Raw genomic sequence first — 26,961 nt, forward strand, 5'->3', positions numbered from 1 at the left:
GATTGAACTCGGGTCCTTGCGCTTGTGCAGCAGGCGGCGAAACCACTGAGCTAAATCCCTGGCCCACATGTGACTTTTTAAAAGAATCTCTATTGTATGAGGTATTTAAGCCTGTCTTCATTTCTTTTTATAGCAAAAGGTATATTTTTACCATTCAAGTGAATTGATGCAACAGGTGAATCAAGATATCAATATTATCAGTTGTAGCTGTGCTTTATGTAGGTTCATATTCCTTTTTGTAGTGAAAATGAAGCTTACTCAGTTGATGGTTTGCCTCAGGACCCATAGGCTGTGAGATGGTAACCCTATGTCCAAGATGGGCAAAGGGTATGGGCCAAGATTTTCCAACTGTGTCTCTTTTTCTCCACGTTCCTCCTCCCTCCAAGAAAGCATTTCTAGGAAACAGAATGGAGACAGACTATACAAGGAGGCACAGACAGAGAAAAAGAAGCAAGGGAGAAATTAAGTTTGTAGAGTTACATGCTCTCTTCAAACTCTTGTATATCACCCTAAAATAAAGGGAGACTCACTCTTATTCCTCCTCATGCCTTGGCTCTGGGGAAATCTTTCAGATAGCATTCAGGGCAAGGGAAACAGCTAGGCCTGGAAGCATCAGCTTCCTGTTCTTTCTGTATTCTCAATTTTAGCATTGAAGGGAAATACTGATGTCCTTTTTTTTGGTACTGGGGATTGAACTCAGGACCTTGCACTTGTGAGACAGGTGGCGGCACCACTGCTGATGTCCTTTTACTGATACTTTTTCAACAGAACAAAACAAAATGCTTTCTAGCTTATCAAAGTCATTTCCTCTACTGCCAAGATAAAGGAGAGAAGCTCTTTTTATTATATTCAGAAGTGGTCACATACGACTTGGCATAGGGCTTTAATTGTACAATATTGATTGATTGGCTTTTGATTTCTATGATTTCATTTAGTTCTAAACTCCATGAAGCAGCTTCTATGATTCCTGTGAGATTCAAGGAAGTTAAGTACTTAGCCAAGGTCCTGTAAATGTTAAATGAAATAGACAGAACTAAATTTAGGCCGCCTGTCTGTTGAAATCGTACTAGCTGCTAACTCCTAGGGAAATACTTTGGGTAAACTCTTAGTGTTTCCTGTAGTTGTTCTCCTCAGGCTCTTGAATGCTTTGGACAAAGATCCTAGTGGCAGAAGCCAGTTCTTTCTCTAGGATTCTCTATTGCACTTGTGGTGACAGAGGCAATATACCAGCCTGGTGACATTCTGTACAGTTATCATAGATGGTGGCAACACTCCAGGGCTTTGGAAAATATATTTTCAAAAGTTTTCAAAAATATTTTTTCAATAAGTTTTCAAAAGTGTGTATGTTTTGTTTTGCTTCCAGTGCTGGGTATTGAACCCAAGGTCTTTGCACTGAACTACATCCACAGCCTGTTTTATATTTTTATTTTGAGGGTCCCACTAAGTCACTAAATTGCCCAGGCTAGGCTTGAACCTGCAAACCTCTTGCTTCAGTCTCCCAAAGTGCTGAGATTACAGGTGTATACTACTATGCCCAGCTTTAAATATGCATTTTTATTTTTTGAATAATAGATGTACTCCAAACAGAACCCCTTTCTGTTTTGTGTTCCTTCCTAAGGCTATTGCAAATACTGCAGTGATCCCATCTGTCCCCAATATCCAGAAGTCTCTTTCCTGGACTGTAAACAGGGATTCAGCTCAAGGTATTACTTTCATGTCAATAACCGTGAAAACTTGGTGCCGTATGACTTGAACTGCTATGAGAGTATTGAGATATCATTCTCTTTCAAGTTGTTTCTTTTTCAGTACTGTTCATCTTTGGTTGTAGAGGTAAATGAAATTCAAGGTAATCTAAAATAACCAAATTCAGTCTCATGTTTGAGATAAGATTGGCTCCAGTAGAACATATGCTATTTATGAAGATTCAAATTCTTCTTAGACCAGAATAGATGGAAGACTTTCAGTGATGAAATGGCCCAAAATTATATCTTTTAAGTATGGCAAGTTGGGACAGGATACTGCAATGTCATTTACTATCTGGGTAACCCTGCACATATCATTTAATCTTTCTTAGCTTCAGTTTTATTGCCTGGAAGATGAGTTGAAGTTTAGAAATAATGTATATAATAAATCTAGCAATACATAACACCTACTAAATGCTGAATAAATGTTAGTGATCACTTATTAATTACAAAGAAATATGGAAAAATATGAAAATACTCTAGAGAATTTGAAGGGTACTAATTACAAGGCCAAATTTAGTCTGACCCCAAGGGAAAGATAGCATTTAACCCTAGATTGCCACCTACTGGTCCACAGTAGATTTAAAGAAATTACCAGGAAGTTCCAATTTCTGACTAAGGGAAAATAGTGGTAGAAGTTTAGCTTAACTCAGCCAAATGATTAGGGCATGCATTTTCCCAAGCAAACCTCAACATCAGAACCCTTACATGTAAGAGCCACAGCAATATTTTTGATAATGTTGGCAAGCAGAGATGGTTTTGTTAGGCATAATAGTAAATAATCTATGACTCAAATATGAATCAGGGGCATTTGAAGAATTTATTCATTACTATTTTCCTTTCTTATATTAATATTTCAGAGTTTTTTAATTGTTTTCTTTTAGTAACATTAAACAAACTGATTCAAATTATATAATTATAGTTAGCTTCAATTATTATGGTAAATTGTTAGACTAGAGATCTTTCATTAAAAGGCAATCTGTAGATCAACTGGTTGATTGCATTCAAACTTGCAGAATCAGACTATTTTGGGGTAAAGCTTAGAAAATACTACTTTTTAAACCTTTGTACGGAATTCAGATAAATGAATGAACAAAAATTAAATGAATGAATAAACAAAGGCATGCATGGACAAAGGAATGGAATCATGATTGCCAGCAGGAGTTAGCAACACTGCAGTTGTGACAGGCTTGAATCCCCTGACCCTCTAGTTTCTGTGTACTAAATGATTAGGTAAACATATATTTATTGTTGAAATTTCAGAAAAGTTTACTCTAGGAGCAAGGTAGTCACACACTGGGCCTGATAAGTTTTAAAGGATGTAAGTAAAAGGAAATGAATAAAAAGATGAAGTTGCAACTTCTAAAAGTCCATAGAGGTATTATATCCTAAGAATGACTTCAGACTGATTATATTGACAAGATGTAAAGAAACATATGCTTTGTTTATTCCATTAATTTTTCCTATTAAAATATCAAATATGAAATGGAATTCACTTACATAAAGTTACTGGCCATTGTTGGGTGACAAGAGATCTTAGATGGGCTTAAAGACCTCAAATAAATAATATTTAACTTCACTGACAATGAAGACAGGCAGTTACAATGTAGAGAGCAGGAAAATATAAACAAAGAACTGGAATTGAAGAGATCCATTGTATACCAGGGAAAATTGACCCATAAACAGTTAATTCTAAAGCATAATTTATTAATATTATTTGTTCTTTTACAGTTTTTGTTTTTGGTGCTGGGGATCGAACTCAGAACCTTGCACTTGTGAGGCAGGCGACGGAACCACTGAGCTAAATCCCCAGCCCATTATTTGTTCTTTTAAAAAGAAAGAATAAACAAAAAAGAAAAAATCTTTTGATTCTCTTTATAAAAAGGTCATTACAAAAGAAAGAACATTAGATTGGCATCAGATAGACATCTTGGCACTAATACACTATTCAAGATAACCATGGAATGGCCCTTTCAAGAGCTCCCATGTCTCACCCCTTCTAGCCCCAAGCAACCACCGCTCTACTTTCTCTACAGTATCAACATTTTGATATCTCATAAAAGTGACATCATACAATATATGTCCTTTTGTGAGTAGCTTATTTCACTTAGCATAATGTTCTCCTGGTTTACCCATACTGTGATATGTGTCAGAATTTCCTTGCTTTTTGAGACTGAATAAATTCCATTTTATGTATGTACCATGTTTTGTGTATCCCTTCATCAGTGGACATTTTTGTTACAGCTAATTTTGAACAGTGCTGCTATGAACATGTATGTTCAAGTATCTCTTCCAGGCTCTGCTTTCAATTCTTTTAGGTATATTTCCAAAAGTGTAATTGTTGTGTCACATTATTGTTCTATTTCTAATTTTTTGATATCTTATATATACTTTTATATAATCTCCTATTTGCTTTATTGTCCCCACATCTGGTGTACCTGAGTGCGAACATTCTCCAGTCCCCCTCCTGCCTCCCCTTCCCTCTCCCAATAAGTCATCTATTGTCTGGGGTATGTGCATGGTGCGGAAGGTAGCTGTCTGGATTTGTGGGATGGAAAGGGAATTTGAAGGCCCAAACACTGCCCTTAAACCCAATTCTCATCGCCATGACTGGCCCCCTCCTCTGCTCCCAGTGTGTACTTCTGGAAGCTCTAAGAAATTATGCCACAAAAACCAAGTTATTGAAAGGCAGTTAACTTAGTAGTCAAATTGCCTTTTGTATTAATTCTTTACTTTTAGTTACCATTTGTAGTTACCTTTATTATAAGAACATTTTAAGGCAAATTAAACTAGACACTGTTTCAGTTCCCTCACTGCTGCAGCTACTGGGAGGAGCCTGAGGAAAGAGAAAACAGAGGGACCCAAGAAGTCTACAGAATATCCATTTTTATTCCTAGGGAGGTGCACTGCAGTTATCAGAAATAAATTATCAAGTAGCTAGTTTGTTCTGGACAAGTCTCCAGGTCCCTGGGCTGAATATGCAAAACGAGGACCACAATTAGAATACACAGATTTTTAAGTGGGTTCAAGCATGCTCACGAACACTTAGCAAAACTGGTTACTAGCGTTAACACCAACCACCACGCATGCGTTCTTTTAAAGAACCGGCGTGCTCCCGCAGCCTCCCAGCAAGCCCTTTTCCTCAGATTGTCCCGCCCCAGTTTCCCGAGGTTGCGCCTCCCTGCGTAAGCCGAATCACCAATGACCACCCGTCTTTGCCTTACCGTCATCGGCGCGTGCCCAGCTGTAAATACCAGGGGGCGGGCTCCTGACTTTGCGCATGCGCATCTGTACCTCTTCTCCACGTTGGTTCCGAGTCCTCAGTCCCTCACCTCAACCTGGCTTTAGGTGTCTAGTGTCTGTGGGTGATTTGGCTGTCACCTAAGCCACGATGGGTAAGACTGCTGATTTTCTGGGTCCAGGAGCGCGGCCCGACCCGGTGCGGAGCTTCAATCGCTGGAAAAAAAACCACAGCCATAGGCAGAACCAAAAGAAGCAGTTGAGGAGACAGCTGAAGAAGCCCGAGTGGCAGGTCGAGCGCGAGGGTATCAGCCGTCTTGTGCAGAACTACGAGAAGGTGAGGCCTGTGCTGGGAAGGGGTACGGGCCACCCCCTCCCTTGGCGCGAGCAGGTGCCCCGGCAGCAGGGCAGCGAGTCACTGCGGGGATGGGCTGCGGGGGTTGCGACCCGGGGATCGTACAGTTAGTCCACTGGGCTGGGTGGCGTGGGAGTGTCACCAGGGTTCCTACTGACTCCTCACCGATGGTCTACTGGCTGCTGCCACCCAGGATTCCGAACTCTGCTGCTCACTGCACTGTTCTGGAAACAGTGATAGAAATGCAGTGGTACTGAAGGGTCCGGAGACTGCTACAATTTAGCAATATCCATACTAATGACAATCAAGGAAATAATAACTTGTGCAGTATTCTTCATCATGAACTCTTTGACTTGATATGAGGTATGGATCTTAATATTCCATTTTACAGGTGAAAAAAAATTGAGGCTAGGAGAGGATAAGAAACTTGTCCCAAACTCTCACACCTAGTAGATGGTGTGGAATTGAAACCTAGACCTGTGTGTCTTTCTAGTTCCAAAGTCTTTGCTTTTTATAAGCATCAAGCCAGACTGCCTCCCTCAACATCATCTTCTGCTCTGTCTCATTTTCTTCATTTACTTTATGTTCCCATCCAAGAATTGGTGTAGAAAAGCTGGGCTGCCGGTTTGTTTTTGTTACCTGTCATCCTCATGTTGTATCTAATGTTCCTAGATGTATATCCCTTTACTTGTCACTTTGACTTGCAGACCCATTTTCCTGTCAGGCTTTTTAGAAATGTCATTTCCTCTCCCCTTTCCCCATAAATCCCATATCTGTTGGCCTTCACCCACCCCACTCAGCCTCTCAGTTACTGCCCCCTTTATAGTATAGTACAGTCAGGGATTTAACAAGTGGGATATTCCTGTAATTAAAGTCATCAGCCATCCCAATATGGCCTTCTTTCCAGTGACTCTGAAGTCATTAGTAAGATTGTGTGCCACAGTGGACTGTTTATATCATTGAGAGCTCTAAAAAGTTTACCATCTTTGGCTTTTGCTTACTGTGTTACCTTCCTTTTTCCTGTCATTAAAGGGGATAATGGTAATGTCTACTGTGTAAGATGTTGTGGAGAGTTAGTAAGATAATGCATGGAAAGCATTCTGCACAATACCTGTTACATAGAAATATTTCATACATTAGCTGTTGCATTATTACAGCTGTTGTATACACAAGACTTTAACAAGCCATTATGAATTACTTTTGGGTTTTGTTTTGAACTGTCTCTAGAATTGTTTATTGAGTAGAGACTCAACCCTTGCTTGATTTATTTCTGTGAACTAATGATTCCTTGTATTCTATTCAGAGCTCTTCTGAGTTCATATCCTTATTTCTGACTTCATATCCTTATTTCTGACTGTACTGGATATCTTAATTGTATTATAGGATACCTTAAATGTCAGAAGTCATTATCTTTTCCATCATACCTCAGCAGTCCCTCCTAAATTCATAATCCTGTATATTAGTTTTCTATTGCCATTGTAACCATTGTCATAAACTTGGTGGGCTAAAACATTAGAAATTTATTCTTTCATAGTTCTGGAAGTCTGAAGTCTGAAATCAGTTTCAGTGAGCCAAAATGAGTGTCAGCAGGGCCATGCTCCCTCTAGAGGCTGTAGGGAATATTCTGTCTCTTGCCTCTTCTAGCTTCTTGTCACTTGATGCTCCTTGTTTTGTAGCTACATAACTCCAATCTCTGCCTCGTGGGCATGCTGCCTTCCGTTCTGTGTCAAGTCTCCCTCCACTTAAAAAAAAAAGAGAAAAGAACACATTTTGTTACATTTAGGGCCCATCTATATCGTCCAGAGTATCTCCCTCTTAGGTCACTTTTGCCATTTACAGGTTTTAGAGATTGGGGCATGGACATAATTGGAGACCATTTTTAACCTACCACATCCTGAGTCCACCATCTAACCAAACTACTGAGCTATAAACTGCAGGGCAAAATCTGCGGCACCTTTCTCTTACCTGCTTTTGTGTCCTGTTAAACTGGTGATCTTGTTTGCTGCTTAAATTTCTCAGTGCTTCTCCACCCCTACTTCTATAAGCTACTTCAGACCCTATCATCTTTTACTTGGATTACTACATTAGCTATTGCTAATAACAAGAGTCAGCAGACTTTCTATGTAAACAGTAGAAAATGTTTTCACCTCTATAGGTCAAAAAAAGTGGAACTACTCAATTCTGTCCCTGTAACACAGAAGCTGCCATAGAAGTACTTAAGTGAATGGGTACTGTGTTCTTGTAAAATTTTAATTAGTGAAACAAATGTTTGATGGGCTTTGACTCTTGGGTCTTATACACCTTGATTATATTTTCTTTTTTTTTGTACCGGGGATTGAACTTGGGACCTTGTGCTCGAGAGGCAGGTGGCAGAACCACTGAGCTAAATCCTAGCTTGATTGTATTTTCTATACTGCTGCTAAAAGTGTTTTTTAAGTATATGTGCTGCCGAAGTGCGCACTAAAAGTGTTTCTTTCCAGAGGGAAACCTTAGTCATTTTCCTTGGCTTACAGTTACTTTCAGGAAAACTTGCAAACACCTAAATGTGTCAACATACTGTGTTATAGAGGGAGAATATGTTATTTGTAGTTAGGCAGACCTAATCTCACTCAGTTTAGGTTCTCAACATCTCTAGTCTGTTTCCTCATCAGCAAACAATTACTAATGACGCTGAGAGGGTTGTAAGACTCACATGGGATGATGTATGTAAGCCAAGTGGTACATAATGACTTGTAGTTTGTGAATTGGCCATGTTCCTGGATGCTTCTTTTCCCGGTACTTGATGTTTCCACTAGATGTTAGCACAGTCTGGGACACATATTTGGTCTTCATGTTTACCTGCAACTTGTCTTCATGACCTCCTCGGGTGTGCATCTGTAGCATTTTGTATGTATCCAGCTTTTATTATCTTCCTGTGATCATTGACTTTATTTCTTTGTAATTTCTTCTCCTATACCATGAATCTCTCAAGATTAGAGACCAGCATATGCTCCTTGATCTACGATGATGGGGTTATGCCTTGAAAACCCATTTTAAGTTGAAAATACTTTTAATAAAGTTAAACTATTGAATGTTATGGCTTAATATAATACAATATACTGTAGGGTATCCATTTTTTACCCTCATGATCTCAGGGCTGGCCAGGAGTTGTGGCTTTTTGCCACTTCTCAGCATCATACTGGGGGGAAGATTAAAAAAAAAAATCAAAATTTGAAGGAGTTGTGTGTAGTGGCACAGGCCTGTAATCTCAGTACTCAAGAGGCTGAGGTGGGAGGATTGCTGAGAGTTCGAGGCCAGCCTGGCTACATAGTGAGTTCAGTACCAATGTGAAGTACATAGGGAGAACCTGTCTCAAAAATCCCTCCCCCCAAAAAATTTGAAGTATGATTGCTACTGAATGTGCATCACATTCATAAAGTCATAAAAGTCAGTTGTACCATTGGTAAGTCAGTGGCCATTTCTACTCATTTTTGTTTTCTCTAAAGGCCGGTAACAAAGTGCTTGTTCTTGAGTAGATGCTCAGTGTTTAGATATTGTTTGGTATAAGACTAGACCTTTCCCAGATAGGTGGCTTTGCTTTAGTTAGAAGCATTGGCTCATTTATGGTCACTTGTTTTAATAATAATTGTTAACATTTATCAGATTTTTATGCATGTTGATGTGCCATGTCCTCACAACAACCACGGTTCCCATTACAAAGGTGAGGAAACCTTAAGGCGCAACAAGGTTAAATAACTAGTAAATGAGAAAGGGATTCTAACTCAAATAGTCTAGGTCTGATACCAAAGCTTCAAACCACTACATTTTACTTCATTGCACATGCAAATATTTAAATTTCAGTCTTTTCACAAAGTTAAAGGAATAGCTTACACCCGATAGTGGTTTTTTGTTGTTTTTTTTTTTTGGTACCGGGGATCTAACTCAGGACCTTGCGCTTGTGACTCAGGCGGTGGAACCACTGAGCTAAATCCTGGGCGCCCCCAATAGTGGTTTTTTTTTTTTTTTAATTTTAGGAAAAAATTTTTTTTAAGGATTTGGTCAGGAAAGAAATATAGTATAAAATCAGTTAATAGGGCTAGTGATACTAGGATACAATCATTCAAATAACAGATCTGTTATTTTCTAGGTAACCCAGTGCAGACCTTCAGTATTTGGTTCCTCAGCATTTGCAGAGCCATGGTACACAGGTTGTGTTCTGTACCCTCAGCTGGAGAAATGCTAAACAATTTAATTCAGAAACATTTGAAACAATTTGATGGATGCTTATTGAAGCCTATGTAAATACACATGGAAAAAATACATATCTAGGTTCCTAGGGAATTGAGGGAGGTGACATTTGACAAATGTTGTATAATATGTCTAAAATATTTAAGTAGGAAATTTGTAACTCAGTGTTGTGGAGTTAAAGGATGGGGTAGTGGTGAAAAGACTGAGTTATTCAGTGTGTCACTCCTTCTGGGTAGTTACATTAGGAAAAAGCATATTTTCTGTGAGCCCCCTATCTTTCTGCCTGGTGGTTGCAGCTGCAGGCCTGGCTTGGAGAACTGAATGGGAGCTGGGGTTCAGCCCCTACACCTAACTCTTGCCAAAGGCCTCTGTGCAGTGTACACTGTCCAGCAGTTTATGGTAGCTGTGAGAGGAGCTACTTCTTTAATGATGGCTTCACCGGATGGAAAAGATAGACAAGGACTTCCTAGGTGGAGGGAACAGCATGAAGAAATACAGAATGATGTGAAAATACATGGTGTTCTAGAGGCAGGATATAATACTTGGACTATTGCTTGCTTTCCTGAATTGGCTTCAGACCAGGTTGGAGAAGGTTGGAGGTGGATTGTGAATGACCATGGAGTCTACAGCAGGCAGAATAGTAGCTTCCTGCTACATATATCTGAAGGTGGTCTTGTCCTAATCCCCAGAACTTGTGACTGTGTTAAATGGAAAGGGTTAATTAAGACTGCTGACCAGTGGACCTTAAAGTAGGGTGATTATCCAGGTGTTGTCACCAGCACCTGTAACAGGGTGGCACAAGAGTCAGAGTCATGAGTTGTGCGAGTCTTGACTCCTGTCAGTTCCTTCAAAGATGGAAGGGTTGGCCAGGTCTGGTAGTGCAGTCTGTAGACCCAGCTACTCTGAAAGCTGAGGCTGGAGGATGGCTTGATCCCAGGAGTTTAAGGCTAGCTTGGAAATATAGTTAAGACCCTGGATTAAAAATGGAAGGCTGAGGGACAGCCTCTAGATGCTGGAAAAGGCAGGGAAATGGACTCCTGGAGAGTCATGGTAATTGTTAGACCCAGCGAGAAAGAACCAACCAGAGACCGATATTAAATCCACACAGGAGTTTATTACCGGCCAGGACCCGAGCTGAGCATCGGACTCGAGACCCGACTGGGGGGGAGACAAACATGTTTTATACACCTTTGAGGCCAACAGTTTCTAGGCCCCCCTATGGGATATAACTAGTAAAGCAAGCAAAAGGTACAGAAGCCGAACGTCCTGCTGTTAGAATAGTTGTAAAACAATAGTTGATTAATTGTTACTTCTAAAGGGACCTTTTAAGGGAAGGTTTCTAAGCTTCCTCCTTCTGAGTTCATCTAAAGGACAGGCAGGTGGGTCAAGCAGCAATATGGAGTCTGTCTTGCTAACTAGGGTCCTTCAGTAATAGGTTTTGGCTGGTTGCAGATCTGTTAACTGATGGGGGCCCATGGTGGCAAACCAATGGCATGTGTGCCACAGCAAACTGTTTGATATCATTGAAAGCCCTAAAAGGTTCACCATCACTGGATTAGGTTATAGACAATGAATTAAGTGAACTGGAACTAATTGACTGAATAGGTTGTAGCCCACTTGCTTCTGTTTTCCTATATAAACCATCTAATGGTGTTCATTAGAGTACTAAGAGTTGGTCTGGAAGTTGCCCCAATCATGAATCCTTTTTGCCATGTTCAAAAGAAACTATCACATTTAATGGTCTAAGAAATTTTCAACACTCATTAGAGAAATCACCTAGCCTATAGGAGTGGGGCTGCAGTAATACAGTATTTCCTCCTTATCTTTGGGGGATCATTCTAAGACTCCCCAGTTGATTGCTGAAACTGGATAGTACAGATCCTAAGAATACTGTTTTTCCTATATATACATAGTTTTGGTAAGGTTTAATTTACAAGTGAGAGCAACAACAACCCAGGCGTGGTGGTGCATGCCTGTAATCCCAGTACTCAGGAGGCTGAGGCAGAAGATTGCTGCAAGTTCAAGGCCAGCCAGCCTTAACTACATAGCAAGACCTTGTCTCCAAAAAGAGGGGTGTGTGTGCTGTGGATATAGCTTAGTGTGAAGGCTCTGGGTTCAATTCCCAGTACTGCCAAACAAATAATAATAAAAAATTATAACTATATTGTAATAAAAGTAATTAAAAATTTATGAATTGTTCCTGGAGTTCTCAGTGTATAATATTTTTTAGCTGTGAGAGTGAAACCATGGGTCAGGGAGGCCTTCTGCTGCCGAGCTCAGTCATAAACTGAGAGTAGTCCTGGCCAAGAAGGGCTTTTTCAGTGGTATATTAGAGAGAGGGATGGCAGCCAGTACTGTCAGTGAACTGTGCTTCCTGAAGCACGAAATCTGAGGGTTGTATATTTAAGGCCATCACAGGGGTGGTTGGGAAAACGCTAATGCAGAACTCAGATCAAGGCCTACTGTCAAATACTCAGTTATTTTAGTACAGCAACTATTTTTACTACTCCTAAATGAGTTGAACTCTTCACACCTAGGGTTTATTTAGGCTCTTACCATAATCAGCTGTGCTGTGTAGACACTTGCATTCTAATCTTTTATTTAAATCAAATTTGGTGTGATGTGATTGGAGGCAGATTTCTTTTCTTGATTGCACTAGGTGGAACATTTTAGGGAGTTTTATTCTTTCTTACTCCAGGTATTATATACTTTTGTGAGAAATAGGTTTTGTCAGAGAGTAAAGAGAATGGCTTCTTTTCCCTCTCCTCCCTCCAGCTTTTCTAACAGAGTGGAAGACTTTTATAAGGAAGACCCCTAAATGAAATTCTTCTCTGAATTGAGAAGAATGAAACAGGCTTTAGCAGAGTGTGAGGATTGTGCTGATGGGAATGATTTTGTTATTAGAAAGGAAGAAAGGGGACCGGGAATTTTGCTCAGTGGTTCTGCTGCCCGCCTCGCAAGTGCAAGGTCCCGAGTTCAATCCCAGGTACCAAAAAAAAAAAAAAAGAAAAGAAAAAGGAAAGAGTGTTATTTTGTTTGTCAGAACTGTGGCCATATTCTGCTGTGACTTCGAGTATTCCTTGATATAACTAAGAATCTTTTAGAGAGGGATTGGGAGTCTTTTTCTGTGAAGGGTCAGATAGTCAATATTAGGCTTTGTGGGTTATACAGTCTGTCACAGCTACATAGCTAATGTGTAAAGACTGCCTGTAGCTGTGCTTCAGTAAGACTATTTAGAAAACCAGGCAACAAATTGGAATTGACTTGTAGGTTGACCTCTACATTAGCAGAATTAAAATTTCCATTTTTTTCTCTTGTGACCTCTTTGAAGATTATGGTGCCTAGCTGTATTGCAGTGGTTGACAGTGGAGTGCTGAAACACTTAACATTCTCAAGTTTCCCTCTAGAAAGTTAACAGACCTTTGAAAAATGTGTCATAGTTTGAGTAGTGCATTTTGCTTGTGTGGTATTGGGGGACAGAGATTTCAGAGCAGGTTGCCACCTGTCTCCCTCTGCCTGTAGGTATCCATTCCCTGTGAAAATGGTTTGTCAGCTTGTGTTGATTGCACAAGTGTGAGGGAGGAACATGTGTTACCTTAATATCCTGCTTGGAAGAGTATGTTTCAATTGAGGTTCTTTGCTGGGACAGCATGTTATTTGAATAAGCAATTCTTTAATGCTGATTCTACCTCCTCTCTAATATCTGTAGGGATTAAGACAACTTGTAGGGAGTAAGATATTTTCATATTTGTGTTTTCACAATTTGTAGGCAGAGTAGTCCTGCCTGGGCTAAATTAAGTATTGTGGAAAGATGATGTGTGGAATGTAAAATGAAATACAGCTGTCATCCCCTTATTGCCTAGAAAGTAATTTAAATGAACCTTACAATTGCAGCTTTCCCCTTTTGTGAGCATGAATAACTTGGCAGCATATTTCCAGATTGGTGCATTAGTTCCTGCATTCAGCATCTGTAGTAAAATAATTCTCCTGAGTATCTAAAATGAAATTCAGGAAATTGAGTTTATGCTAATGAAGAACAGCAGAAATGAATAGTAGAATAATGTAACATTATAGGGCAAAATGTTACTTATTGTGGCTTCAAAGCATGACCCAGACATTTCTGGTTATTTTGAAATAATACTCTTCCTTCATTATACCCCCAAATAAATATTAATAAGGTTCTGGATTTCATATGCCACTGACTATGGTTAAAACTTTGAGAGGTTTTTGCTGCAAGATACATTTCTTCAGCTAATTTCAATTTCTTCTCTAAGATGTATAAATAGAACTATTATCATGGTCAGTGGTTTGTAGTAATTTTGGCTCTTATTTCTTAAACTGATAGCCCTTGAAGGATGACAAAATGGATTTTCCTCCCGTAGGTGCTGTGGTGATGACTTACTGTTAATGTTTTCAATATGAAAGATATTAAAGGTAGTGTATAGTGTGTATGGTGTATATGTTGTATATGTTTTGAGTGAATTTTTTGACCAGTTGGGATGGTTATAAGTTTATATTTTTGACTCATGGCAACTTACTTGAAATACATTTCATTTCAGAAGGAATGATGGCTTTATTTAGAAGTGACGGTTGAATTGAATCCTACAGTATGAAGGATGTACTACACAGCCCAATGTAGAGAAAAAAAAGTCTTGCTGTAAAACCAATACATGATCCAGTGGATTATTTTGTCTTATCTGACATTGTTTTCTTTTATATCTTTTTTCCAGATAAATGTAAATGAAATTACAAGATTTTCAGATTTCCCCTTGTCTAAAAAAACACTGAAAGGTAGGTATATGGTAATTTTGGGACATGTTATTGGATTTACTGATTTTTTTTTTTCTGTAGGGGTGCATAGTTTGGAGAGAGGTTAACCCCCCAAAATCTTACTTTGGCAAATAATTTTGATATCATGAAAACCTATAAGAATACTGCAATTTGAGCTGGGTGTGGTGGCACACACCTGCCTCTCCAGAGGCTGATTTGGGAGGATTGGTACGAGTTCATTGCTAATTGGGGCTACATAGTGATTTCAAATCCAACCTGAATTATGTACTGAGAGCCTCTTTCAACAAAACAAAACAAAACACTTAAAAAAACTGCACTGTAACAAGTTGTCACTCCCATTCTTTCTGGACCGTTAAAGAACATTAAAAAGATCTTAGGAACCTCCAAATAATTAAACTGAAACCTAATTGTGTTCTTTGAAATAAACAAGAGAACAAACAAAAATGTATCACCCTTTATATTAGTTTTTTTAGGGCAACCATAGCAAAATACCTGGTTGGATGGCTTAAGCAACAGAAATGAATATTCTCATAGTTTAGAGACTAGAAATTCAATATGCTGGTAGGCTTGATTCCTTTCACAAACATAAGGGAGGATGTCTTCCAGTCCTCCCTCCTTGCCTTGGAAATGACCTCTTTCTTGCTTTTTTTTTTTTTTGCCAGAAAAATTGTTTGTTATACAGTGTACAACATGAGGTTTTGAAATATGTATACATTGTGGGATGTCTAAATCAAGCTAATTTTTATATATATATAGAAAAAAAAGTATTTGAGGCAATATATATATATATATATTGCCTCAAATACTTATTTTTTTCTTCCTGATAAGGACACTTAAAATCTGTTAGGAGTTTTCAAGTACACAATATATTATGCTTAGCTACAGACTTTGTGATATACAGTAGCTCTCTTATACTTATTCCACTTGTCTACCTGGAAATTTTGTGTCCTTTGAGCAACATCTTCCCAGTTTCCCCACCTCCCAGCCTGTGGTAACTGCCATTGTATTCTCTGCTTCTTTAAATTTGTTATTTTTAGCCTACATATATCTGGTACTTGTCTTCCTGCATGTCTTATTTCATTTAATACATGTACCCTCCAGGTTCATTCTTATTGTCACCGATGACAGGATTTCCTTTTATGATACTTACCTGTCTCACTCATTGCCTTTTCACATGCTTGTCCCTGTGTGCACATGTACCCTTGGGATCTCTTTTTTCAAATTTCTTCTAAAGATACCAGTCTTATGGATTAAGGTCTTCTTCTAGGGACTCAGTGTGACTTAATCACCTCATTAAAGGCTATCTCCAAACAAGCATATTCTGAAGTACTGGAGGTTAGGGCTTCAACATAGGAACTTTGAGGTTGGAGGACATATTGTTCAGCCTGTAACACCATCCTATAGGAATTTTCTGAAATATCAATCTTCCCTCCTCATTGCTAGGTTTGCAAGAAGCCCAGTACCGGTTGGTAACTGAGATACAGAAGCAGACCATTGGGTTGGCTTTGCAAGGTAAAGATGTACTTGGAGCTGCCAAAACCGGATCTGGAAAGACTTTGGCTTTCCTTGTTCCAGTAAGTACTTTTATATTGGGTCAGGTCCTCTATTATACAGTTTATAGCATTTTTTGCCTATATGGAAATAATGATGTGAAGGATTGTTTTCATGTTGGATTTCCTTGAGTTGAATGCACACGTTATCAGATAGCGGCCTCATTTGTCTTATCTCCTTACCATTTTCCCCAGTTCCTAGCATAGTACCTGCACATGACAGGCACTCCATAATGTATTGAATCAATTATTGTGCCTTAATAAGCCTGATAAGCCATCTTGTTCTTGCAGGATGCAGATAGTCCCAGTGTGACAGTTCCGTCCAGTTCTGCTCTGTAGTACAACAGGTGGGGAAAGTTGTTGCTGCTTTCTTGAAGCCTGCCAGTGGCATTAATACCTATTTGTTCAGGATAAAGCTGGAATGTGCTTCAAGATATTTGGGCATTTCTTGAGAATTTTACAGAACACTGATAGCTGTCTCAATAGAATAGTGGAGCTGAGGAATTTACTTACCTCTCAGTTATGTAGTTCATCTCCTAATTTGATTTGTACAAAACAAATCACTTGATACAAGTATTACAAAACCATTTTTCTTAAGTCTTAGTATTTTTTTCACAACGGTGTCCTTCTACAGTTAAAGAATTCAGTCACATATAACTACAGCAGCTGTACTGAGGAAAGTTACTTGTAGTGTAGTATCTGTTCAGAAAATGAGAATTACAAAAAAATTGTTTCAGTGGTCTGTGGGCCGCACATACTTTTTTGTGATAGCCAGTGTCCTTATAGCATGGCCCTGGGATCAGTTGAGCTGCCCCAGGCTTTTCCCACACTTTTGAAGTGGGAGGAGGAGTACTTCTGGTAGAAGAGAAAAAAACAGTCTCATAATAGATAAAACTTCTCTGTTTAGAAGGTGCCTTTGACTTGGAGGGGCAAGATTGAGACTTGGGTCAAAAACAAGTTTTATAAGGAGTTACTGAACATGAATTTATTATCTTTAAGGTGTTGGAAGCTTTGTATCGTCTGCAGTGGACCTCAATGGATGGGCTGGGCGTTCTGATAATATCCCCTACAAGAGAACTGGCTTATCAGACTTTTGAAGTTCTCCGAAAAGTAGGAAAGAATCATGACTTTTCAGCTGGTCTTATCATTGGTGGAAAGGTTTGTGTCCTTTTGTCATTATCCTTTTTTTTTCTTCGATAACTTGTATTAGTGTACTGTGGCAGTTGGCAGGGAGGAAGTGGAGACTTCTGAATAGACTAGTCTCCTAGACAAAGCCTCATGAGGAGGCAGGTGTCACCTTGGTGTGGTTGTTTTCATCTAGAGTCTGTCAGTTATGTAGGTCCAGAAAGTCCATTTCTCAAGGTATTTTAATTGATGAGGCTGTAAGATAGATGTACAGGTTAATCTAGAGTAAATCTGTTTGTTAATTTACTTTGATAAAGAACACATTAAAGTATATGGACCAAGTACCTTTTAATAAGGTTTCTCAGAAGCTGAATAATTCAGAATATTGCTTTATCAGCAGCAGAAAAAAAGGTGATGGTTTTGAGGAATGTTGGCTTTAGGTCATGGTAAAACCTATTCAACTTTTGTTCTACCCTATAGTATATCTGAAATGCTTTTATCTGCCAGGGTCTCCTCTAGACTGTGAGGTTAAAGGTTTCTTGAATTTCTATGTGTACATATGCAAAAGAAGAAAAAACCACTGTCACAGACCTTATATACTCATGTGTCTGACTTGCAACTTTAGCAATTAACAACATTCTGGGGTTCTTGTTGAAAGGAGAGAACCTTTAAAACAGAGCTCAACTCTTTTTCCAGTCCACAAAGTGCAGGAAGAGGTGTGGGGGAGCCTGTTCAGTGCCTGTGGGTCCTGACTTAAAGAATAGAAGCAGTTCCTGTTTTTAAGTCAGTTCTAGCAGACTTAATAGGAAATCGAGTCTTGGAGCATTTGTTTGACAGGCTTTTTTTTTTTTGGCTTCAAAATCCTGGGTATGATTAAGACACTAAAAGAACTCTGAGCTCTTTAGGCCTTCACTAAGGTCTTTTATTTATCCCAGAAATGTGGACATGCTACAGAAATAGAAGGGAGAAATTATGTCCAAGAGCTTTTAGGATTTTATAGTTTAGAAAACAAGCTGCTTAGAAAGATATATATGTAATAAAAAAAATTACTTTTTTAGGATCTGAAACATGAAGCTGAGAGGATCAACAACATAAATATACTTGTTTGCACTCCTGGTCGGCTTCTTCAACACATGGATGAAACAATATGCTTTCATGCCACCAATCTCCAAATGTTAGGTGAGTTTTAAGATTTCAAATGAGAGAATGCTCATAGGAGAGAGCTCTCATTAGTTTAAATGATAGGAATGTTATATGGGATATATGTTAGGATTAAAAAAATTTGAGAAAGAACTTGTAATTTTTTGGCACTTGGGCTCTAAAACCAGATACTAAGTTTTTTTTTTTTTTAATTGAAAGAATATAGTGCTCTTGTATGAAATTAGGTACTTTAGTATTAGGCATTGCCAAAGATTTTCTCTTAATACCAACTTCTAGTGACTCACAAGAGCAAATTATAATGTTTTTAAATGACTTCTTTTTAGTGGGTGCTATTACATAATGTGTACTTTAATCAACTTCAAAAAATATACTTCTGAACTTACAGAAAAATTGCAGTGATGGCAAGAGTTCCTGCAGCCCTCTACCTAGTTTTAACATCTTAGCTTTTTCAAAAATAAACTTAATAGGACACACGTGTAAAAACCGAATAGTGTCTCTAGTGTGAGAAACTGAAAGTGTAAATAAAGACTAAAAGGTATAATAGATAATGTGAAATAGGAAGAAGAGGGGCAAAGGGGAAGGGGAATTGAGAGGGGTAGGGGAAAGGAAAGAAGAGAATGCAATTAATATGAGAAAATTAAAAAATGGAAACAAAGTCTTTGCAAATAGGGAGGGATGGAGAGGTTGAAGGGAGGGCAGGGGAATGGGGAAAAAATAAGGACCAAGATGGATTATGTAAAGGTGCAAATTTCTAATGATGAATGTCGTTATATTGTATACCTAAAATGTGCCAATAAAATTAATAAAAAATAAATAAATAAACTTAACTGGCCAGGGATTTAGCTCAGTGGCACCACACCTGCCTCACAAATGCAAGGTCCTGAGTTCGATCCCTGGTACCAAAAAAACCAAAAAACAAAAAAACCTTAATATTAGTTCTCTGTACAAATTAAACTACAAATTTTATTGAGATTTCATCAGTTTTTCTAGTAATGTCCTGTTTTAGAATCCGATCTAGGGTACTATAGCTTAATGTATATTTTAAGTGTTAATAGTTCAACTGGCATTTTCCTTTTCTAGTTCTTGATGAAGCAGACAGAATCTTGGATATGGGCTTTGCTGATACTATGAATGCTATTATTGAAAATATTCCCAAGAAACGTCAGACTTTACTTTTCTCAGCAACACAAACCAAATCTGTAAAGGACCTTGCACGCTTGAGTTTGAAAAACCCTGAGTATGTCTGGGTTCATGAAAAAGCAAAATACAGGTATGGACTCTGATTCAGTCAACACAGTCAAGCATTTTGTTTTTCTTCCCTGCTGGGGATTGAACCCAGGGTCTTATGCATGCTAGGCAAATGTTCTACCACTGAATTACAACACTAGCTTTTAATGCTCCTTTTTTTTTTGGTACCGGGGATCGAACTTGGGACCTTGTGCTTGCACAGCAGGTGGTGGAACCACTGAGCTAAATCCCCAGCCCTTTTAATGTTCTTTTAAGAATTTGATATTTTGAATTTCTATTTTCTAGGGAATAAAATTTTATTACGTATGCAAAACATAGTAAATGTAGCAGTTAGAATTATTCAAATTCTGGGTGTATCTTTTAATGTGAGAATAATGCAGCATTTCTCAAAATATGGTCTGGAGAACAAATAGTTTTCCATAACAGACATACCGTTTACCAACACTCCCCACCTCCACCTCCGGTAAATAAGAGGGGATGAGATTTTGGGCTGAGAGCTATTGTTAACTCAAAGTGAAAATTTTTTCTTAAATGACTTCTCAGCACTTTTAATGTTTTCATGGAGGTTGTAGCTCTTCAAAGCAGTGGAAGGTGGATATAATGTCCTGTATCTGCCACAATTACTTGGGTATAGGATCATTCTCTTGAGCAGTGTTGTGCAGCACTAATATACTATAGAAAACATTTTATCAAATGAACTAATATTTAACAAAATACCTTTTTTTTTTAAACCTATCTGTTTAAAAATGTCGCAGCCATTTTTTTTTTTTTTTTTTGGTCTTACTAAAAGAATAAAGGATGTGTGTTCATGTGACAGTAAAGTGTGTGATTGTGGTATGCATGTGGTTGGGGGAAAATGTTTTAAATTGCATTTTGATATGACAGCTACAAATACATGAATGGCTGGCATGTGTCACTGAACACTTTAGACAAATTGACTTCTTTAAATGTTTCTAGTGAATGTATGAACTTAAGTTGGATTCTGTATTGAAGGTTTCAAAATAGGTTCAACTTTATCATTGTTTATATCTTAAATTTTCACTTGTTCTCACAATGAAACATTAGCCTAAACGAGATAGATTTGGAAAATGAATTGGGTTTTTCTGTTTGGAAGTCTTTAAATACAGAAAATATATGTATTTTTGTCTACCCTGATCTGGGTGAATATATAAGATTAAAAAGAGCCTGAAAGTGGTCTCTGTGCTTCTAGGTGGTCCTAAATAGGTAAACTTTGGAGACTCTGAGTACTGGCCACTTCAGCTGGGAACTTGGGAGTGGCGCAGAGGAGAGACTTAAGGTGTAGTTTCTTCCTTGGCTCACTTTATTTTTTTTTTTTAATTTTTTAATTTTTAATTTTTAATTTTTTTTCCTATTAAGTTTATTGGTACATATTCAGTATAAAATACAGTTACATTCATCATTGGGATCTTGTACCATTACATGAGTATCTTGATTCTTATTTTTTTCCCCTTCCCCTGCCCACCCTTCCCTATTTGCAAAGACTTTGTTTCCATTTTTTTCCTTTTCTCATATTTTTTCTTTTCCCTTTTTTCCTTTCCCCTACCCCTCCCACTTCCCCTGCACCTTTAGACCTTTTCTTCCTGTTACACAATATCAGTTATACATTTTTTAAATTACAATATCAAGATCTAGGAGACATTACCACAGATTTTACAGAATTTAAAAGGATATAGAAAGCATATTTCAAAAATCTTTCTTGAAATAAATTTGACAACTTCTAAGAAGTACCTTGGAAGACAAATTAATGAAACTGAGTCTGGAAGAAATATAAAATTTGAATAGCACCTATTAAAGAAAGTATATTCCTAGCTTGAAAACCTACCGATATGACAACAGCAGGCTCATATACATTTTAACTGATAAATTATATCAAACATTTAAAGCAGAAAAAAGAAGGAACACTTCTCCCCTCATTTTAGGAAATCAACATTGTGCTAATCCTAAAACTGGATAAAGATAATAGAAGAAAAAAGTATGAACATAGAAATTTGTTTAACAAAGCAAACTATTAGAAGTCAGATCTGGCAGTATGTAGAAAATGGTTTTGTTATAGGGATGGCAGTGTTGGTTCAGCATTGGAAGATCCACCCCCAAAAGTCATCATTTTAACAGAGGAAAGGAAAAAGCCATATGATCCTGTCACTAGTTGGAGAAAAAGTACTGGACTAAATTCTACAGCTGTTCATGGTAAAAGCTATCAGGAGACTAAAAGTAGAACAGAACCTTCTCAACAGATTAAAGACATGTACTTCATACTTCCAGCGAGAATGCCTTATATGAATGGAGAAGATACAATGCCTTCTTCTTAAGGTGGGGAACAAGGGCAGATATGCTTACTCTTTATCTGTCCATTAAACTTTGAAACCTAGTCCCCACCAAAATAGTCTGGCAATAAAATGATCCAATTAGGATAGGATTGGCAAGGTAGAAGCAAAATCTTTATATGTAGATGAAATGATCATCTACAGAGAAAATACTAAGAAATCTCTAGGAGCCCCTAGAACTTGTATTTGAATTTAGCAGGATTAGAAAACACAAGGTATATCTAAAAATTCAGGTCTGTGTATACTTGCTATAAATGAAGAATTGGATATTGAAATTTAAAAGTTATGTAAGTGTACAAAGGACCTAGAAAAGTTAAAAAAAAAACAGTGTTGGAAGACATTTAGTACCTAATTTTAAGACTTCTAAAGCTACAGTAATCAAGGCAGTGTTGGTTTAAGGAAAGACTTATAGATCATTGGAATAGAACAGAGAATCTAGAAATGGAACCATGCATATATGGTCCACTGAGTTTTGAAAGATTATTTAACATTAGCATTTTATAGAATATAAATTCAATTCAAGAGCTGAGGAAGAGATAGTGTTTTCAGCAAACGGCAGTACAACACCTGGTATCTGTATATAAAAAATTAACCTCAACCCTTTATTTCCATACATAAAAGTAACTTGAAGGGATCTATGAACCTAAATATGAAAGCCTAAAAGTATAAAACTTTAAGAAGAAATTATAAGGGAAAATGTTTATGAATTCAGGGTAGGCAAGAACTACCTAGTATACAAAAGACATGATGTATAAAAGAAAAAAATTGATAAATAAGATTCCATCAAAATTTAGAACTTTAGGTGTCATCATTAAAATGAAAAGTCCTTAAACACACCATATTTCCAATGCATATAACCTCTGACCAGAATATATAAAGAATTCTTAGAGCTCATTAATAGACAACCCAATTAAAAAGTAGACATAAGAAGATGATAAATAGCCAGTACAGTACAAGGAAAGGTGTGCAACTCTAGAATCAGAAAAATACTAATCAGTACAATAACAAGATTGAATTATACCCTCATTAGGGAGACGAAGTTAAAAGTTTTAAAAGCCTTGTCATAACTTTTTCTTTTAGTTGGATTCTCCCCCTTTGCATTCAATTTGTCACGCCCAATAGATTCATTCTGCTGGGTTTCCTGGTGTTGTGATCCTCATTGTCTTTTCCTAGGGTATTGTCTAAAATTTTTTGGAGTGCTGGTTTGATATTCATGAAGTTCCTGAGGTGCTCTTTATCATGAAAGTATCTTATTTCTCCATCAATTTTGAAAGATAGTTTTGCAGGGTACATCAATCTGGGTTGGAGGCTGTTCTCCTTTAGGGATTGAAATACATCACTGCAAGCGCTTCTTGCCTTGAGGGTTTGCATTGAGAAGTCTGCTGTGATTCTGATGGGCTTTCCTTTGTATGTGATTTGTTTCTTTTCTCTCACTGCTTGTAGAATTTTGTTCTTCTGTTGGCTTTCTGGAATTCTAACTATTATATGCCTATGTGTAGATTTTTTTTGATTAAGGCTAGCTGGAGTCCTATATGCCTCACTTACCTGTATGTCAGGTTCTTTTTACCTGCTTGGGAAATTTTCTGCCATCACTTCTGTGAACAGTTTTTTTATGTCATCTGCATTCTCTCCTGTTTCTTCATTGACTCCAGTCAGTCTTATGTTATTCTTCTTTACATCATGTAGCAGCTGCTGGATTGATTTCCGTGTTCCTTTACAATTTTAAAGCAATTTTTCTTTTCCTGGTCACTAATTGCAATCTTATGTTCTATATCTGAAATTCTATCCTCACATTGGTTCATTCTGCTATGCAGACTTTTGATGGAGTTTTTAATCTTCTGGAAATCTGTTTGCATCTGTTTTATGGATTCCATTTGTTTCCTATGTTGGGATACCATCATGTTCCTCAGATCCTCTAGTTTTGTATCTTTGTCCTCTCTAGATTTATTAATCATGTCTTGCACCATGAGCATAATCTTTGCTGTTATCTGAGTAATTATTTCTGATTTCATTTTTCTCAGATCCTCTTTTGTTTCCAGTTCAGAGAGTCCAGGTGGTTGAGTATCAGATTGTTCCATCTTGTTTCCTTTTGGGGTTGCTGTAGGTGACCCAGAAGTCTGTTTTTGAGGCTTGTTTACTTGTCTTCTCATTTCCATGGGGGGTGGTCGTGCTTCTGGCACCCATGTGATTCGCCTTCTCTGCCCTAGGAGCTTGAGATGGCTGTGGGGGATCTTCCTTCTGGGTGCTGGGACCGGCTCAGCTTCTCTGCCCTAGGAGCTTGGGATGGTGGCAGGGGAGCTTCCCACCGGGGTCTGTGTCCAGCTCAGCTTCCCTGCCCTAGGAGCTTGGGATGGCGGCGGGGGAGCTTCCCTTTGGGTTCTAGGACCAGCTCAGCTTCCCTGTCCTAGGAGCTTGGGATGGCAGCGGGGCAGCTTCCCTCCATGTTCTGGGACTGGCTCACCTTCTCTGCCCTAGGAGCTTGGGATGGCGGTGGAGGAGCTTCCTTCCGGGTGCTGGGACTGGTTCAGCTTCTCTGCCCTAGGAGCTTGGGATGGCGGTGGAGGAGGTTCCTTCTGGGTGCTGGGACCGGCTCACCTTCTCTGCCCTAGGAGCTTGGGATGGCAGTGGAGGAGCTTCCTTCCGGGTGCTGGGACTGGCTCAGCTTCTCTGCCCTAGGAGCTTGGGATGGCGGCCCCTTGGCTCACTTTAGGGGAGATGTTGATTTCTTCAAGTTATGTTGAGATAGCTATTAAAACTTTTTTTTTTTTTTTTTTTTTTTTTGCTTAAATTCTTTTATTGGTACATTTTAGGTATACAGTACATTTACATTTATTGTTGGGTGCTTGTACCTGTACATCATGTATCTTTGTTCTTATTTTTTCCCCATTACCTATGCCCCCTTCACCCCCTCCACCCTTCTCTATTTACGTAGACTTTGTTTCCATTTTTTCTTTTCTCATAATTTTTCCTTTCCTTTCTTTCCTTTCCCCTTCCCTTCCCACTTCCCCTACCCCTTTGGACCTTTTCTTCCTATTTCAAATTATCAATTATTCATTTTAATCCTTATTTACACTTTCAGTTTCTCACACTAGAGAAACTATTTGGTATTTACACATGTGTGTCCTATTTATTTCACTTAAGAGTATGGCCTCAATATGCATCCATTTAGCTATAAATGTCTCTAGTTTCTCATTCTTTATGGCTGAGTAGTACTCCATTTTATAAAAATAAAACTTTTGTTATAACTAATTTGGTAATGTCAGCAGTGTCTAGGTTAGTCAGATTGAATTAGTCAGGTTATGTATATTCCCTGTTCCCAATTTCTGTAGATAAGGTTGGTTATCTAAATCATAAGGTTTTAGAAAAACTTCAATGCAAAGGGTGATTTTATATTTCAAAAGATTTTTGAAATAAAATTCCTTATAAAAAGCATGATTTTCAGAAAAAAAGTTTTGAAGGCAGATATATAGTGACAATTAAAATTGCTGTAGATTACATGAAAGTTTAAATTTTTCTGAAGTTGGACATCACAATATACTCAGAAAAGGCATACCATTGTATTTTCTTTATATTACTATATGTAGATGAATGGTGTTTTGAATCATAGTAAAAGAGAGTAGTTGGTGTATGGGCCATAGCAATTTGCTGTTTTCCAGTGACTGTAAGTTAAATTCTATGATGAATTGGGAAAAATTTCAAATTTATTATTAGGTACATATAAATTTAGTACATATTATATTTCCTGTTAATTTGAAACTTTAATCATATAAAATGTTTCCTGTGGTCTTTATTAATACTTTTCCTTATAATGTGTACTTTGATATTAGGCAACCAAACTTCATTTTAGTTAGGTTTTTTTTGTTGGTTTTGTTTGTTTGTTTGTTTGTTTTTTGGTGTTTTGAGACAGGGTCTCGCTGTATAGTTCAGGCTGGCCTCAAACTTGTGGCGATCCTTATGCCTCAGCTTCCTTAGTGCGGGGATTACAGGCATGTACCATGATGCTTGTCTTTGGTTAGTATTTTAATGGTGATTTTTTTCCCCCCTATTATCTTACTTTTTTTGTTTATGTTCTTAGGTTTTTAGATTTTTCATATTTAAGTAGCATATTCAAGTCCCTTTACTTCCTACCATTTGTCTTCATTATTATATTTAATCCAGCTTTTACAGTTGATATTATAGGTCAAAGGGTTGATCTTATACAAGCAGCTTCTTTATGGCAAAACTAATAGGTTTTTAACCTTATAATTTTAGCAGCTGATGGTAATTATTGCTTAGCCCTGTTATTTTGTTACAGTTTGCATAATTATAATACTGTAAATCTATCATTTGTTCATTAGCTGGAATTCTCTAATATCCAGCAGCTGTCCCATGTGAACTATGTGACTATCTGAGCTACAGTTCTTATAAGAAAGACCAAATATGACAATATATGCTTTATTCTCTTTGTCAGCTTTTAGACTGAGGTGGTTCCTTAGCATTTTCTGAAGATGAGCAGTGTTTTTGATCAAAGTGAACTTGGATTTAATGATTAATGATGACTTAATGAAGAGTTACTAATATTTAACTCAGTTTTAAACATCACCTTTTTTTGTATCCTTCAGTCACTGTGTTTTAATACTTTTCTTGAGTTGTCCCTATTTTGACTATTAAGAGGAGCTTCGAAGTTGTTACCTGGGTCCTTTAGACACATATCAGTAGTCTTTGGAGTCCTTAATTTCCATGTTGTAGGTTCATTTTGTGTGTTTCCAGGTCTTACAAAATCCTTTTACTAGGATATGGTATTTAAATGTCAGTAAGTGAGAGTGGGTTGTGATGATGGCACACACCTGCAATCTCAGCACTTGGGAGGCTGAGGCAGCAGTATTGCCATGAGTTCAAGGCTACCCTGGGTTACATAGTTCAAGATCAACCTGAACTAATAGCAAGACCTTGTCTCAAAAAAACAAAAACAAAAACAAAATCAAGAAGTCAAAAAAACCCCCCAAAATACATCATGAATTCATGCTCATATTTATAAATCAAATTTAGGATTACAAGTTTTTTTAGTCAGAGTCCTCCTTTTTGTCATAGTATATATATCTCTCTGCCAAACACCTTCATTCCTAGAGAGTTCTATTTATTTGTTCTGTCAGCCAGTATATCTGGAATAGTTTCAGGATAGTGTCAGTATTAACAAT

General features: G+C 37.8%; 1 protein-coding gene across 1 annotated transcript in view; it reads left to right on the top strand.

Annotated features, from left to right (window-relative positions):
* Positions 1-5,011: 5,011 nt before the first annotated feature.
* Positions 5,012-26,961, top strand: part of Ddx10 (DEAD-box helicase 10) — a 359,979-nt gene continuing 338,029 nt past the window's right edge. The window contains exons 1-6 of the mRNA XM_087212358.1: positions 5,012-5,319; positions 14,295-14,355; positions 15,799-15,929; positions 16,905-17,063; positions 18,089-18,209; positions 19,272-19,461. Of these exons, the coding sequence (XP_087068484.1) occupies positions 5,134-5,319; positions 14,295-14,355; positions 15,799-15,929; positions 16,905-17,063; positions 18,089-18,209; positions 19,272-19,461 (848 nt within the window). The 5' untranslated portion in view covers positions 5,012-5,133. The remainder of the gene's footprint in view (positions 5,320-14,294; positions 14,356-15,798; positions 15,930-16,904; positions 17,064-18,088; positions 18,210-19,271; positions 19,462-26,961) is intronic.

The sequence above is a fragment of the Heterocephalus glaber genome, unplaced genomic scaffold (genome assembly GCF_053883595.1).
Source record: "Heterocephalus glaber isolate CG9 unplaced genomic scaffold, H.glaber_assembly_v1.0 deba00001429, whole genome shotgun sequence".
Classification (NCBI taxonomy): Eukaryota; Metazoa; Chordata; class Mammalia; order Rodentia; family Bathyergidae; genus Heterocephalus; species Heterocephalus glaber.